The 14,011-nt window shown below is 49.6% G+C and overlaps 1 protein-coding gene across 2 annotated transcripts in view; it reads right to left on the bottom strand.

Annotated features, from left to right (window-relative positions):
* The window catches only part of APOOL (apolipoprotein O like), a 113,267-nt gene that overhangs the window by 64,286 nt on the left and 34,970 nt on the right, over window positions 1–14,011 (bottom strand). For both annotated transcript variants that reach the window (XM_030209127.1, XM_030209126.1), the window contains exon 2: window positions 2,270–2,377. In XM_030209127.1, coding sequence (XP_030064987.1) covers window positions 2,270–2,377 — 108 coding nt within the window. The remainder of the gene's footprint in view (window positions 1–2,269; window positions 2,378–14,011) is intronic.

The raw sequence follows: 14,011 nt of genomic DNA, 5'->3' as shown, positions 1-14,011 counted from the left end.
CTAGAGCGTTGCCCTTGAAAAACTTTGCCAGACCGAAAACGACGAAAATCCCGGCCTCTACCATGATCTGAGAAACTGCCACAACCAGACCCTCTTGGACGATCCTTCGGCAACCTAGGAACTTTAGCCTCACCCAGGCTATGCACGAGCTTGTCTAATTCTTCTCCAAACAGAAAAGAACTCTTAAAGGGAAATTTAATAAGCTTGGACTTAGAAGCCGCATCCGCCAACCAACCACGCAGCCAAAGCGTATGACGGGTCATGACAGAGAGAGCCATGGACTTAGAAGAAGCCCGAAGCAAATCATAAAGAGCATCTGCTAAAAAGGCCAAACCCATTTCCAGCTTTGCCACTTCATTATCAATAACTGAAAGATCATCTGAAGAACGGTCCAACACTCTTTTGGACCAGCGGAATCAAGCTCTCGCTACCAAGAACCCACAGATAGCAGCCTGCACTGCCAGAGCAGAAACATCAAAGGAATTCTTTAACAAGGATTCAATACGGTGATCCTGACGATCTCTCAGAGCCGTACCACCATCTAAAGGGACAGTGTTTCGCTTGGTAACCGCGGACACTACCGCATCTATCACTGGGGAATGCAAAAGATCTTTATCCAAGTCAGGGACCGGATAAAGTCTGACCATACATCTCGCAAGCCTAAAAGCAGAATCAGGAACTTCCAACTGAGCCTGAATAATATCCCTAATATCTTGATGCACAGGAAAAGACTTACCTGCTCTGCGAATTCCCTTAACCAGCAAATCCACCTTTCTAGGCTTGGACACCTGGACATCCTAGTCATCAAAATGCAAACTAGAAGAAACCTGAGAAATAAGCTCCTGAAGGTCATCTTTATGAAAAATCCGTACCACCGAAGGATCTTCTCCCACAGGAAGAGATTCCTCACCATCTGATGTCTGTTCCAGCTCCTCAGCAAAGTGCTCTTCAAGAAACCATGCCTCCTCCTCCAAGGATGGCATTTCCTGATCAGGGGAAAATAGAAAATTCCTGCTCTGCCTCTTCAGGGAGTCTAACCCGCTTTTTAGGCCTAGAGGCCCCCTCCAGAGACCTTTTCCCTGGAGAATCCACAGGAGCAGCTTTGTGCAGCAGAAAAGCTTGGTACATCTGTACCACGAACTCAGGAGGAAAACCTCCTTCATCTGATGCCAAAATGGGCGCTTGAACAGCAGACATGGACACAGCAGCCAGGGGGGGCCTGAGGTGCCGCCGGAAACGAGATATCCAAAATGGCGGCGTTTCCCGCCGAAATTGGGACTGGGAGTGAGGGAGACGCGACCGCCACTAAACAGCCCGAATTGGACCCCCCCCCCCCCCCCACCAACGGCGCCGATGATTTCCCGGCTCCTGCACCCAGCTCCTCTGCAGCGGTGCAGTATTTACACACCCCACTTGCGCCCAGACCCCGCCGCTGACAGACAGAACAACGGTGGAGTTTCTCCGACATCGCTAAACAAAAAACAGCTGATTACAAAATGAAAGCAAAGGCGCGATTAACCAAGAAGCTGCACTGCTCGTTTAAAGGAACAGACCACAACCCAGCACTGATTAGCAACAGCAGACCGGTTGGCCCCTTTATTTAATCATTTATTTTTTCAAAGTGGCTGCCTCTCCCCACCTCAAAAAACTCTTCCCCTGAAGAGCTTGAGGAATCGTTCCTTTATTTATTTATTTAATTTTTTAAATAAGTAAAGCAGCCAACACCAACAATCATCAGGAAGGGAATGGGGGGGGAGGGACTCGGCCTCCCGAGTGTAACACCCCCGAGGCACCAAGAGACCCCACGGGCCTCAGCCTCAAACCAGGTTTGTTTGCCTTTTTTTTTTTTTTTTACAGATGCACAGGAATCAAACAAGAATCACAGAAAGAAAGGACAGAGACTGAAGAGCTCACCACCTTCCACTTGCTGGAGACTGAGATTACTGCATCTTTCTCTAGCTGGCAAGGGCTCTTATTGGCTGCCGGAAGGCATGTACAACCCATCAGTCACATTCTGGGCCGGTCCGGAGGGACGTTGAGGAAGTATAATTTATCTTGACAAAAGAAATCACATTACATGTTAGATCAGGATTTATTCTAGAAACTAAGGGTAAATCTAATACTCATCCTACTACATATGCAAATCTCAGTTTGAGAAAAACACATAGAAACAGCATTGAACTTGATCCAAAAAGGCATAAGAAGTTAATTTAGGAAAATGACGCTAGTAGCATATTTATTCATTTCAACCAATCGCAAGCTATCTTACCTGACTTGGTCTTAACAGCAGACTTCCTTCTGGTTCCCTTTGTCGTACAGCATACAAAGTGAAAGAAGTCAGAGCCAAGCCTGTAGGCACAGCCGCCAGTTTTAATAACTGTAATGAGGGAGTTGAAAAAAAGAAATCAGGTTTATTCAAATATTAAGGAATTTTAAAAGACAGAAACCTCTCCATCAGGACCATCAATTAAAGTTTCTAGGTAATTAAAATATGTAAATCAGTTTTTTGTTTTAACCAATTTGCCTGCACATAGTTCACAAATAATCAATGTAGATACTCTGAAAAAAAAAATCAAACCTGTCTCAAGGACCACGTCTGAAAAACAAAGAGCTACAGCGGTTTCAGTCTTCCTCCTTTGCCTTCTGAAACAGCATAAAATTAGTGGTCTGGAGACTAATGTTAAGAAAAGTCAAGAGGGAAGGGAGACAAAGCCTCCATCCCATTTTCTTGATTCCAAGTTAATTCCTTGAAAATGCCTTTTTTTTCCTGATTTTAGATTATAAAAGTTTCCTGGTTGTTCCTCTTCTTTACCTACATAAGGTCCCAATTTTTATTCAAGGAAAACGATAACATTTTCTCTGCTTTTAACAAGACTTGTTTATGGCCATGTTAAATTTGTTGTAGTAATCCCTTGGTAGCCAATATTTACTTGTACTATAAGCAAAAAGGTGAAATTATTCCTATTAATTTCTTTTCCTCGAGTCTTGCTAAACCAGTCCAAACAAGCAGGTTGTGTCCCTTCTCAACCAGCAGATGGAAGCATTCAAGTGACATCATCAGTATAAGGGCTGGTGCAAGATGGAATCCCTCAATATGCTATTGCCAGAAGTAGAAGCTTAGAAATACCAAACTAAATCCCATGGGAAACCTTTGCAATGGCCACTGACCAAACTATGTACACCGACTCATTCATCACATATTCCCCTAAAAGAAGGAGAAATGAACAGAGACAAATTACAGTGCCAAAGTCTTCCAGATTGGGTCCTGGACTGGTCTAGCAGGACTCAAAAGGAGAAATTAACAGGTTGGAATAATTTCAACTTCCTTATCATCTCTGCTAGACCAAATAAGAAGAATGTACAAAAGCAATACTATGTTGGGTGGGGCCAAGCCCCATGAAAGACAGCCCTGCAAAGGCAGCATCTCCTTGGGCTAGAATGTCTAACTTATACTGCTTTTTCCAGGTGGTTGATGGACCCTGCCGCTTCCCAAATCGACCACAGACCCTGCACCAGGCAGCCCTCACAATGCATGCTCCACCCAGGATGCTGCCACCTGTGGTGACCACCACTACCCAGTTGGGGAGGAGGTCCAACAGTACTCCCCTAAGGAATGTGCTGGGTTTGTTCCACCATGCCCCAGGAACTTGGGCAATAGAAGATGAGCCCTGAATTCCTGGAAGAAGGGAGTCCAACAAGTTCATAATGCACTCTGCAGTAGCCACAAGTGTGCCCTCGTCCATGGAACCACCTCCAATTGTCATCATTGACCCTAGGAATTGAAGACAGTACCACATTCACAGGGGCTTTCTGCACATGGAGCTCCCCCTTCTCAGCCTGCAGTTTGTGCATCCGGTCCACAGGAGAAATACCATCCTTGTTTGGTGTGAAAACACACCTCAGGTATTCTATGTTCTGAGACAGCACCAGCTGGTTCTTGGAATAATTCACAACTCTCCAGAAACACAATTAATATTGCCACAGCCCTCTTTGAGATGGCTTCGAAATCCACTCTGATGAGTCAATTGTCCATTTCGGGTTGACTCAAATGCCCTGCTTCCAAAAACAATACAGCTACCACCATGACATTCTAAATGGGCTAGGGAGTAATAGCTAGCCTGAAGGGTAGGATTCTGAATTGGAAATGCCTACTAAGACAAAGATGCAAAGAAACCACTTGTGGGTTCCTGGACAGCAATATGCAGATATGCCTCTGTGAGGTCCAATGAAGGAACTCACCTATCTAGACTGAGGCAATTACTGGACAGCAAAATCTCCATATGGAAGTGTGGGATTCAGAAGCAGGTGCTAACCCCCTTCAAGTCTAGGATGGGCTGAAAAAAGCCTCCTCTGCCAACTTCAGCCGGTGGTGGTCCGTTTCTTTGTATTGCTGCTTTAACCACTTATCTAGTGGATACTGCTCTTAATCCCTCTAAAGGCTTATTATGATCTTGGCAAGGTATGAAACAAATATGTGGCTAGAAAAAGATGGAAGACTCTAAAACAGATTCAGAGTTTCAGTTAACAAATACACTGAGTTTGAAACCTGCAAAACTAGTGACCAACAAAATACAAAAAAAACCTGCTTACAAGAAGTGAGTATGAGAGGAGATATGATAAAGATGTTTACCTCAGTGTGTTAATGCACAGGAGGTGAGTCTTTTTGCAAATGAAGGAAAACTCTGGAAAGGGAGGGCACAGGATGAAATTAATAGGAAATATATTTAGGAGGAATCTAAGAAAATACTTTTTCACGGAAAGGTGGTAGATGCATGGAATGGCTCCTGGTGGAGGTCGTGGAGACAAAGGTTTTGTCAGAATTTAAGAAAGCTTGGGAGAAGCGTGAGGGATCCCTTAGGAAAAGAAGGAGTTAGTGGTTACTGAGGAAGGGCAGACTGGATGGGCCATTTGGCCCTTATCTGCTATCATGTTTCCATGCAATACACTGGGCCCAAAATTCAGCCCATGGGTCAATGGTTTGAATTAAAAATTCAATGCCAGGCCATGTCCAAGCTCTGGCATTGAATATCTGGGTAAGCACGGACATGTGGAAGTTAACTGGGCACCTGCCAATAATCAGACCAGTGCCGTTAGCTCAGCGGATAAAATTAGGAAAGGCTTTTTCCTATCCTAACTTTATGCACTTACCTAACCTGTTAGCAGACGTGGAGGGGCATTTTCGAACGGGGCCGGCCATCTCTAAGGGCGCCCATCTCCGAGGACGGTGCCGTGAAGGGGCGGGGCCAACTGTATTTTCGAACGAGATGGCCAGCCATCTTTCGTTTCGAGAATACAGTTGGGGCCGGCCAAATGCCTTGGATTTGGCCAGGTTTGAGATGGCCGGCCTTGGTTTTTGCCGCTAATGGAAACCGAGGCCGGCCATCTCAAAGCCGGCCAAATCCAAGGCACTTGGTCGTGGGAGGGGCTAGCATTTGTAGTGCACTGGTCCCCCTGACATGCCAGGACACCAACCGGGCACCCTAGAGGGCACTTCTAAAAAATAAAAAAAAACAATAGCTCCCAGGTGCTGAGCCCCCCCAAATCCCATTACCCACAGCTATACACCACTACCATAGCCTTAAGGGGTGAAGGGGGGCACCTACATATGGGTACAGTGGGTTTCGGGTGTGTTTGAAAGGGCTCCCATTTTCCACCAAAAGTGTAACAGGTAGGGGGGGGGATGGGCCTGGGTCCGCCTGCCTTTAGTCCTCTGCACCCACTAAAACTGCTCCAGGGACCTGTATACTGCTGCAATGGACCTGAGTATAACATTTGAGGCTGGCAAAAAGTTTTTAAAGTTGTTTTTTTGAGGGTGGGAGGGGGTTAGTGACCATTGGGGGGAGTCAAGGGAGGTGATCCTCGATTCCCTCCGGTGGTCATCTGGTCAGTTCGGGCACTTTTTTGGGACTTGGGCCTGAAAAAAAAGGGACCAAGTTGGCCAAATGCTCGTCAGGGCTGGCTTTCTTTTTTCTATTATCGGGCGAAGCCAGCCATCTCTTAAGCACGCCCCGGCACACCCCTGTCCCGCCTTCGCTACCCTTCAGACACGCCCCCTTGAAGTTTGGCCGGCTCTGCGACGGACTGCAGTTGAGGCTGGCCAAAATCGGCTTTCGATTATGCTGATTTCACTGGCCTTGAGAGATGGCCGGCCATCTCCCGATTTGTGTTGGAAGATGGCCGGCCTTCTCTTTCGAAAATAAGCTGGTGAATATCACTGCTGACTGGTTAAGAGGTAGCTCTAACCAAGCTCCACCCTTGGATCGCCCCAGCACTAGCCAGACAGTGCTGAGTTGGTTACAGACAATAAGCAAGTAGTGCCACTGAATAAGGGCTTCTGAATATTGGTGAATTTCCAGCTCAGTGGAATTTAACTGGGCAGAAGCCTCTCCTGCCTGGTTAAACCCTATTGAATATTGGGCTCATTGTCTTCTTGAACTAATATAGGTGCTATGCAAAAAAAGTCTATGATACCCAGAATTGGCTCTATGTTTAACATAGTTAGACACATTGTTGATGCAGATGCTTATTTTAAAAGTTTCATTTGTTTACATAAATGCAAGACAATCTTTCAAAGATCATCACAAATAACGATTAACAGATTGCAAAACAATACTTTTGAAACAGGAAACAAGCCAATGATCAGTACTTCAGAAATCTAGACGAAGATACTTTTAGGGGGTCTTTTACTAAACTGCATTTAAGCAGCTAGCTTCAGTTTTACTGCAAGGTAAACATTAGCACAGACCTGCAATAACCTCTACAGTGTGTTGATCCACACTAGCTGCTAACACTGGAGGAAACTGGGTGTGACTTGGAGAGATCTGAAGAGTGGCTGGCTAGTGTGCTCATCGGTACTGATAGTATGAATGTACTTACCACCAACTCAAAACGTATTGGTGCATGTCCTCCCCCCATCCTTTGCTAGTAACACTAGGGGTCATGGCAGTCATTTTGATTCTTAAAGCAGGATGGGGTAGGAATGAGGGGGGCTGCTCCCATCCCAGCTCAAAAGTCCTGGTGGATGGTAAGGGGCAGGTTCACATGCCAACATATGGGAAGGCCTTGAGTTGGGGGAGGCACCGTTGGAAACATACAGGGAGTTGGGGGGGGGGGGGGAGAGATCAGAAAGGGTGAAGTGGGGGGGGGGGGGGGGGGGGGGGGAACGTTGCAGCAGCTCTATGCAACTCTATTTATTTGTGAGTGGAACCGTACACCAAACCTGCTGTATCAGCACCTGCGCTATCTAGCACTGCAGGTAACATGATGCCATGTGGAGCACACCCCCTGCATTTACCACAGGCTTTGCATTTACTGTGCACTAGTTTTTGCAACTAATGCATAGTAAGTGCAAAAAAAAAAAAAAAAAAAAAAAACAACTTACCACACTTTAGTAAAGACCCCCTCAGTTAGCTCAAAGATGTTTTGACAGCCCAGTTTCAAATGAGAATACAATACTAATGAAAAGATTTTCACACCGTCATTGAATACTACTGTGTGTTTCTATGGGAATAGAAAGCAATAACGCAATCATCCCACTGAGACCATTTCTAAAAAACCGACACCAAGCACCACAGGAGTCAGAAACCATGAGGGGAAATGGGGAAAGGGAAATGGGACTTGATACAACGCCTTTCTGAGGCTTTTGCAACTACATTCAAAGAGGTTTACATATATTCAGGTACTTATTTTGTACCAGGGGCAATGGAGGGTTAAGTGACTTGCCCAGAGGCACAAGGAGCTGCAGTGGGAATCGAACACAGGTAAACTTTAGAAAGACTCCTTGTATGCTAATATTCTTGCATATAATGTAAAGCGAATGCCGAGGACAGCAGGCTGATTGTTCTCACTGATGGGTGACGTCCACGGCAGCCCCTCCAATCGGAAACTTCACTAGCAAAGGCATTTGCTAGCTCTCACGCGCCCATGTGCACCACGCATGCGTGGCCGTCTTCCCGCCCGAACCGGCTCGTGTTCGTCAGTCTCATATGTAGCAAGACAAAGACAAGGGAAGACACAACTCCAAAGGGGAGGCGGGCGGGTTTGTGAGAACAATCAGCTTGCTGTCCTCGGAGAATACCTTATACAGGTATGTAGCATTCGCTTTCTCCGAGGACAAGCAGGCTGCTTGTTCTCACTGATGGGGTATCCCTAGCCCCCAGGCTCACTCAAAACAACAAACATGGTCAATTGGGCCTCGCAACGGCGAGGACATAACTGAGATTGACCTAAAAACTTATCCAACTAACAGAGAGTATAGCCTGGAACAGAATAAAACATGGGCCTAGGGGGGTGGAGTTGGATTCTAAACCCCGAACCGACTGTCGCGTTGGGTATCCTGCTGCAGGCAGTAATGAGATGTGAATGTGTGGACAGATGACCACGTCGCAGCTTTGCAGATCTCTTCAATAGTGGCTGACTTCAAGTGGGCCACTGACGCAGCCATGGCTGACATTGTGAGCCGTGACATGACCCTCAAGAGCCAGCCCAGCCTGGGCGTAAGTGAAGGAAATGCAATCTGCTAGCCAATTGGATATGGTGCGTTTCCCCACAGCCACTCCCCTCCTATTGGGATCAAAAGAAACAAACAATTGGGCGGACTGTCTGTTGGGCTGTGTCCGCTCCAGATAGAAGGCCAATGCTCTTTTGCAGTCCAATGTGTGCAGCTGACGTTCAGCAGGGCAGGAATGAGGATGGGGAAAAAATGTTGGCAAGACAATTGACTGGTTCAGATGGAACTCCGACACTACCTTCGGCAAGAACTTAGGGTGAGTGCGGAGGACTACTCTATTATGATGAAATTTGGTGTAAGGGGCTTGGGCTACCAGGGCCTGAAGCTCACTGACTCTACGAGCTGAAGTAACTGCCACCAAGAAAATTACCTTCCAGGTCAAGTACTTCAGATGGCAGGAGTTCAGTGGCTCAAAAGGAGGTTTCATCAGCTGGGTGAGAATGACATTGAGATCCCATGACACTGTAGGAGGTTTGACGGGGGGCTTTGACAAAAGCAAACCTCTCATGAAGCGAACAACTAAAGGCTGTCCTGAGATCGGCTTACCTTCCACACGGTAATGGTATGCACTGATTGCGCTAAGGTGAACCCTTACAGAGTTGGTCTTGAGACCAGACTCAGACAAGTGCAGAAGGTAGTCAAGCAGGGTCCGTGTAGGACAAGAGCGAGGATCTAAGGCCTTGCTGTCACACCAGACGGCAAACCTCCTCCATAAAAAGAAGTAACTCCTCTTAGTGGAATCTTTTCTGGAAGCAAGCAAGATGCGGGAGACACCCTCTGACAGACCCAAAGAGGCAAAGTCTACGCTCTCAACATCCAGGCCGTGAGAGCCAGAGACTGGAGGTTGGGATGCAGAAGCGCCCCTTCGTCCTGTGTGATGAGGGTCGGAAAACACTCCAATCTCCACGGTTCTTCGGAGGACAACTCCAGAAGAAGAGGGAACCAGATCTGAAGCGGCCAAAAGGGAGCAATCAGAATCATGGTACCCCGGTCTTGTTTGAGTTTCAACAAAGTCTTCCCCACCAGAGGTATGGGAGGATAAGCATACAGCAGACCTTCCCCCCAATCCAGGAGGAAGGCATCCGATGCCAGTCGACCGTGGGCCTGAAGTCTGGAACAGAACTGAGGGACCTTGTGGTTGGCTCGAGATGCGAAGAGATCTACCGAGGGGGTGCCCCACACTTGGAAGATCTGGCACACTACTCCGGAATTTAGTGACCACTCGTGAGGTTGCATAATCCTGCTCAACCTGTCGGCCAGACTGTTGTTTACGCCTGCCAGATATGTGGCTTGGAGCACCATGCCGTAACGGCGAGCCCAGAGCCACATGCTGACGGCTTCCTGACACAGGGGGCGAGATCCAGTGCCTCCCTGCTTGTTGATGTAATACATGGCAACCTGGTTGTCTGTCTGAATTTGGATAATTTTGTGGGACAGCCGATCTCTGAAAGCCTTCAGAGCATTCCAGACCGCTCGTAACTCCAGGAGATTGATCTGCAGATCGCGTTCCTGGAGGGACCAGCTTCCTTGGGTGTGAAGTCCATCGACATGAGCTCCCCACCCCAGGAGAGACGCATCCGTAGTCAGCACCTTTTGTGGCTGAGGAATTTGGAAGGGGCGTCCCAGAGTCAAATTGGCCCAAATCGTCCACCAGTACAGGGATTTGAGAAAACTTGTGGACAGGTGGATCACGTCCTCTAGATCCCCAGCAGCCTGAAACCACTGGGAAGCTAGGGTCCATTGAGCAGATCACATGTGAAGACGAGCCATGGGAGTCACATGGACTGTGGAGACCATGTGGCCAAGCAATCTCAACATCTGCTGAGCTGTGATCTGCTGGGACGCTCGTACCTGGGAGACGAGGGACAGCAGATTGCTGGCCCTCGTCTCCGGGAGATAGGCACGAGCCGTCCGAGAATCCAGCAGAGCTCCTATGAATTCGAGTCTCTGTACTGGGAGAAGGTGGGACTTTGGGTAATTTATCACAAACCCTAGTAGCTCCAGGAGTCGAATAGTCATCTGCATGGACTGTAGAGCTCCTGCCTCGGAAGTGTTCTTCACCAGCCAATCGTCGAGATAAGAAAACACGAGCACTCCGAGCCTGCGAAGCGCTGCTGCTACCACAGCTAGGCACTTCGTGAACACTCTGGGTGCAGAGGCGAACCCAAAGGGTAGCACACAGTACTGGAAGTGACGTGATCCCAGACGAAATCGAAGATACTGTGTATAAGCATCCTTTAAGTCCAGAGAGCATAGTCAATCATTTTGCTGAATCATGGGAAGAAGGGTGCCCAGGGAAAGCATCCTGAACTTTTCCTTGACCAGATATTTGTTCAGGGCCCTTAGGTCTAGGATGGAACGCAACCCCCCTGTTTTCTTTTCCACAAGGAAGTACCTGGAATAGAATCCCAGCCCTTCTTGCCCCGGTGGCACGGGCTCGACCGCATTGGCGCTGAGAAGGGCGGAGAGTTCCTCTGCAAGTACCTGCTTGTGCTGGAAGCTGAAGGACTGAGCTCCCGGTGGGGAATTTGGAGGCTTCGAGGCCAAATTGAGGGTGTATCCTTGTCGGACTATTTGGAGAACTCACTGGTCGGAGGTTATGAGAGGCCACCTTTGGTGAAAAACTTTCAACCTCCCCCCGACCGGCAGATCGCCCGGCACGGACACCTTGACATCGGCTATGCTCTTCTGGAGCCAGTCAAAAGCTCGCCCCCTGCTTTTGCTGGGGAGCTGTGGGGCCTTGCTGAGGCGCACGCTGCTGACGAGAGCGAGCGCGCTGGGGCTTAGCCTGGGCCGCAGGCTGTTGAGAGGGAGGATTGTACCTACGCTTACCAGAAGAGTAGGGAACAGTCCTCCTTCCCCCATAAAAACGTCTACCTGAAGAGGTAGATGCTGAAGGCTGCCGACGGGAGAATTTGTCGAAAGCGTTATCCCGCTGGTGGAACTGTTCCACCACCTGTTCGACTTTTTCTCCAAAAATGTTGTCCACTCGGCAAGGGGAGTCCGCAATCCGCTGCTCGATTCTATTCTCCAGGTCGGAGGCACGCAGCCATGAGAGTCTGCGCATCACCACACCTTGAGCAGCGGCCCTGGACGCAACATCAAAGGTATCATATACCCTCTGGCCAGGAATTTTCTGCACGCCTTCAGCTGCCTGACCACCTCCTGAAACGGCTTGGCTTGCTCAGAAGGGAGCTTGTCCACCAAGCCCGCCAACTGCCGCACATTGTTCCGCATGTGGATGCTCGTGTAGAGCTCGTAGGACTGAATCTTGGCCACGAGCATAGAAGAATGGTAGGCCTTCCTCCCAAAGGAGTCTAAGGTTCTAGAGTCCTTGCCCGGGGGCGCCGAAGCATGCTCCCTAGAACTCTTAGCCTTCTTTAGGGCCAGATCCACCACACCAAAGTCGTGAGGCAACTGAGTGCGCATCAGCTCTAGGTCCCCATGGATCCGGTACTGGGATTCGATCTTCTTAGGAATGTGGGGATTAGTTAGAGGCTTGGTCCAGTTCGCCAGCAATGTCTTTTTTAGGACATGATGCGTGGGTACTGTGGACGCTTCCTTAGGTGGAGAAGGATAGTCCAAGAGCTCAAACATCTCAGCCCTGGGCTCATCCTCCACGACCACCGGGAAGGGGATGGCCGTAGACATCTCCCGGACAAAGGCCGCGAAAGACAGACTCTCGGGAGGAGAAAGCTGCCTTTCAGGGGAGGGAGTGGGATCAGAAGGAAGGCCATCAGACTCCTCGTCAGAGAAATATCTGATGTCCTCCTCCCACGAGGCCTCACCATCGGTATCAGACACAAGTTCATGAACCTGCGTCTGAAGCCGTGCCCGACTCGACTCCGTGGAAACACGGCCACGGTGGGAGCGCCGAGTAGTAGACTCCCTCGCCAGCACCGGCGAAGCTCCCTCCACCGATGTTGTCGGGGAGTCTTCCTGGGAGGCGGCCGCAAGCGGTACCGATGCCGGAGACCTCACCCCGGGCAAAGGGCCAGCCGTCGCCTCGCTCGACGGTACCTGTGGCGCAAGCACCCCCGGTACCGGAGGAGAAGGGCGCAACAGCTCTCCCAGAATCTCTGGAAGAACGGCCCGGAGACTCTCGTGCAGAGCGGCTGTGGAGAAAGACTGGGAAGCCGATGCAGGCGTCGAGGTCAGAGTCTGTTCCGGGCGTGGAGGCGGTTCCGAGCTGTCCAAGGTGGAGCGCATCGACAGCTCCTGAACAGAGGGTGAGCGATCCTCCCGGTGCCGATGCCTATTGGGTGCCGACTCCCTCGGCGACCCAGAGCTCTCGGTACCGAGGCGGGAAGGAGACCGGTGTCGATGCTTCTTTGATTTTTTCAAACGAAGCATGTCACCGGAGCTTCCAGGTACCGACGAGGAGGACGTAGAATCCAACCGTCTCTTCCTCGGGGCCGAGGCCGAAGAAGGTCGGTCTCGGGGGGGCTGTACCGCAGGAGCCCTCAGGGCAGGAGGAGACCCACCCGAAGGCTGACCGCCACCAGCAGGGGAATGGATAGCTCTCACCTGCACTCCAGTCGAAGCACCACCGTCCGACGATATCAGCAACAGCGGAGGTCCCGATACCACCGACGACGACGCAGCCTTCCGATGTCTCGGTACCGACGATGCAGAGGGTCGAAGCCTCGATCGAAGACTTCGATGCTGTCAACGTCGATGCACTCGATGCGTCCTGTGCTGTTGTCGACGAAGAGCCCGAGAACAACACGTTCCACTGGGCCAATCTCGCTACCTGAGTCCTCTTTTGTAAAAGAGCACAAAGACTGCAGGCCTGCGGGCGGTGCCCAGCCCCCAGACACTGAAGACACGAAGTATGCCTATCAGTGAGCGAGATTACCCGGGCGCACTGGGTGCACTTTTTGAAGCCGCTGGGAGACTTCGATGACATGGGCGGAAAAATCACGCCGGCGAAATCAAAATTCGCGATGATGACGAAAGGCACCAAAAATAAGGGAGAGAAAACCCGTACCGAGGCCAAAAAGGCCTATCCCGAAAGCGAAAGGAAACTTACGCTGGGGGAAAAGCTGGACACACGGGAAGGAACAAAGACCGAAGGTCTCTCTCTCTCTTTTTTTTTTTTTTTGGCGAAATCGCGAAGACGCGCGAGGGTCAACTTGAGGGGCATGAAACGGTGGCAAAACACGACTGTCCCGAGCGCGGACAAAAGAAGACTGATGAACACAAGCCGGTTCGGGCGGGAAGACGGCCGCGCATGCGCGGTGCGCATGGGCGCGTGAGAGCTAGCAAAGGCCTTTGCTAGTGAAGTTTCCGATTGGAGGGGCTGCCGTGGACGTCACCCATCAGTGAGAACAAGCAGCCTGCTTGTCCTCGGAGAACCACTTTTATGCTGAGTTTGTATTGTCCCACAGCAACAGCTAACATTTTTTTTTGCAGATTTAAAGTCTTATTCAATTAAGATTTTTTTACAGTTGCAATAAAGAACTTTTTGAATAAGGCCCTTAAGATATCTAGTGGAGTTAT

The sequence above is a fragment of the Microcaecilia unicolor genome, chromosome 7 (genome assembly GCF_901765095.1).
Source record: "Microcaecilia unicolor chromosome 7, aMicUni1.1, whole genome shotgun sequence".
NCBI lineage: Eukaryota > Metazoa > Chordata > Amphibia > Gymnophiona > Siphonopidae > Microcaecilia > Microcaecilia unicolor.
This window is presented reverse-complemented; position numbering and strand designations above follow the sequence as displayed.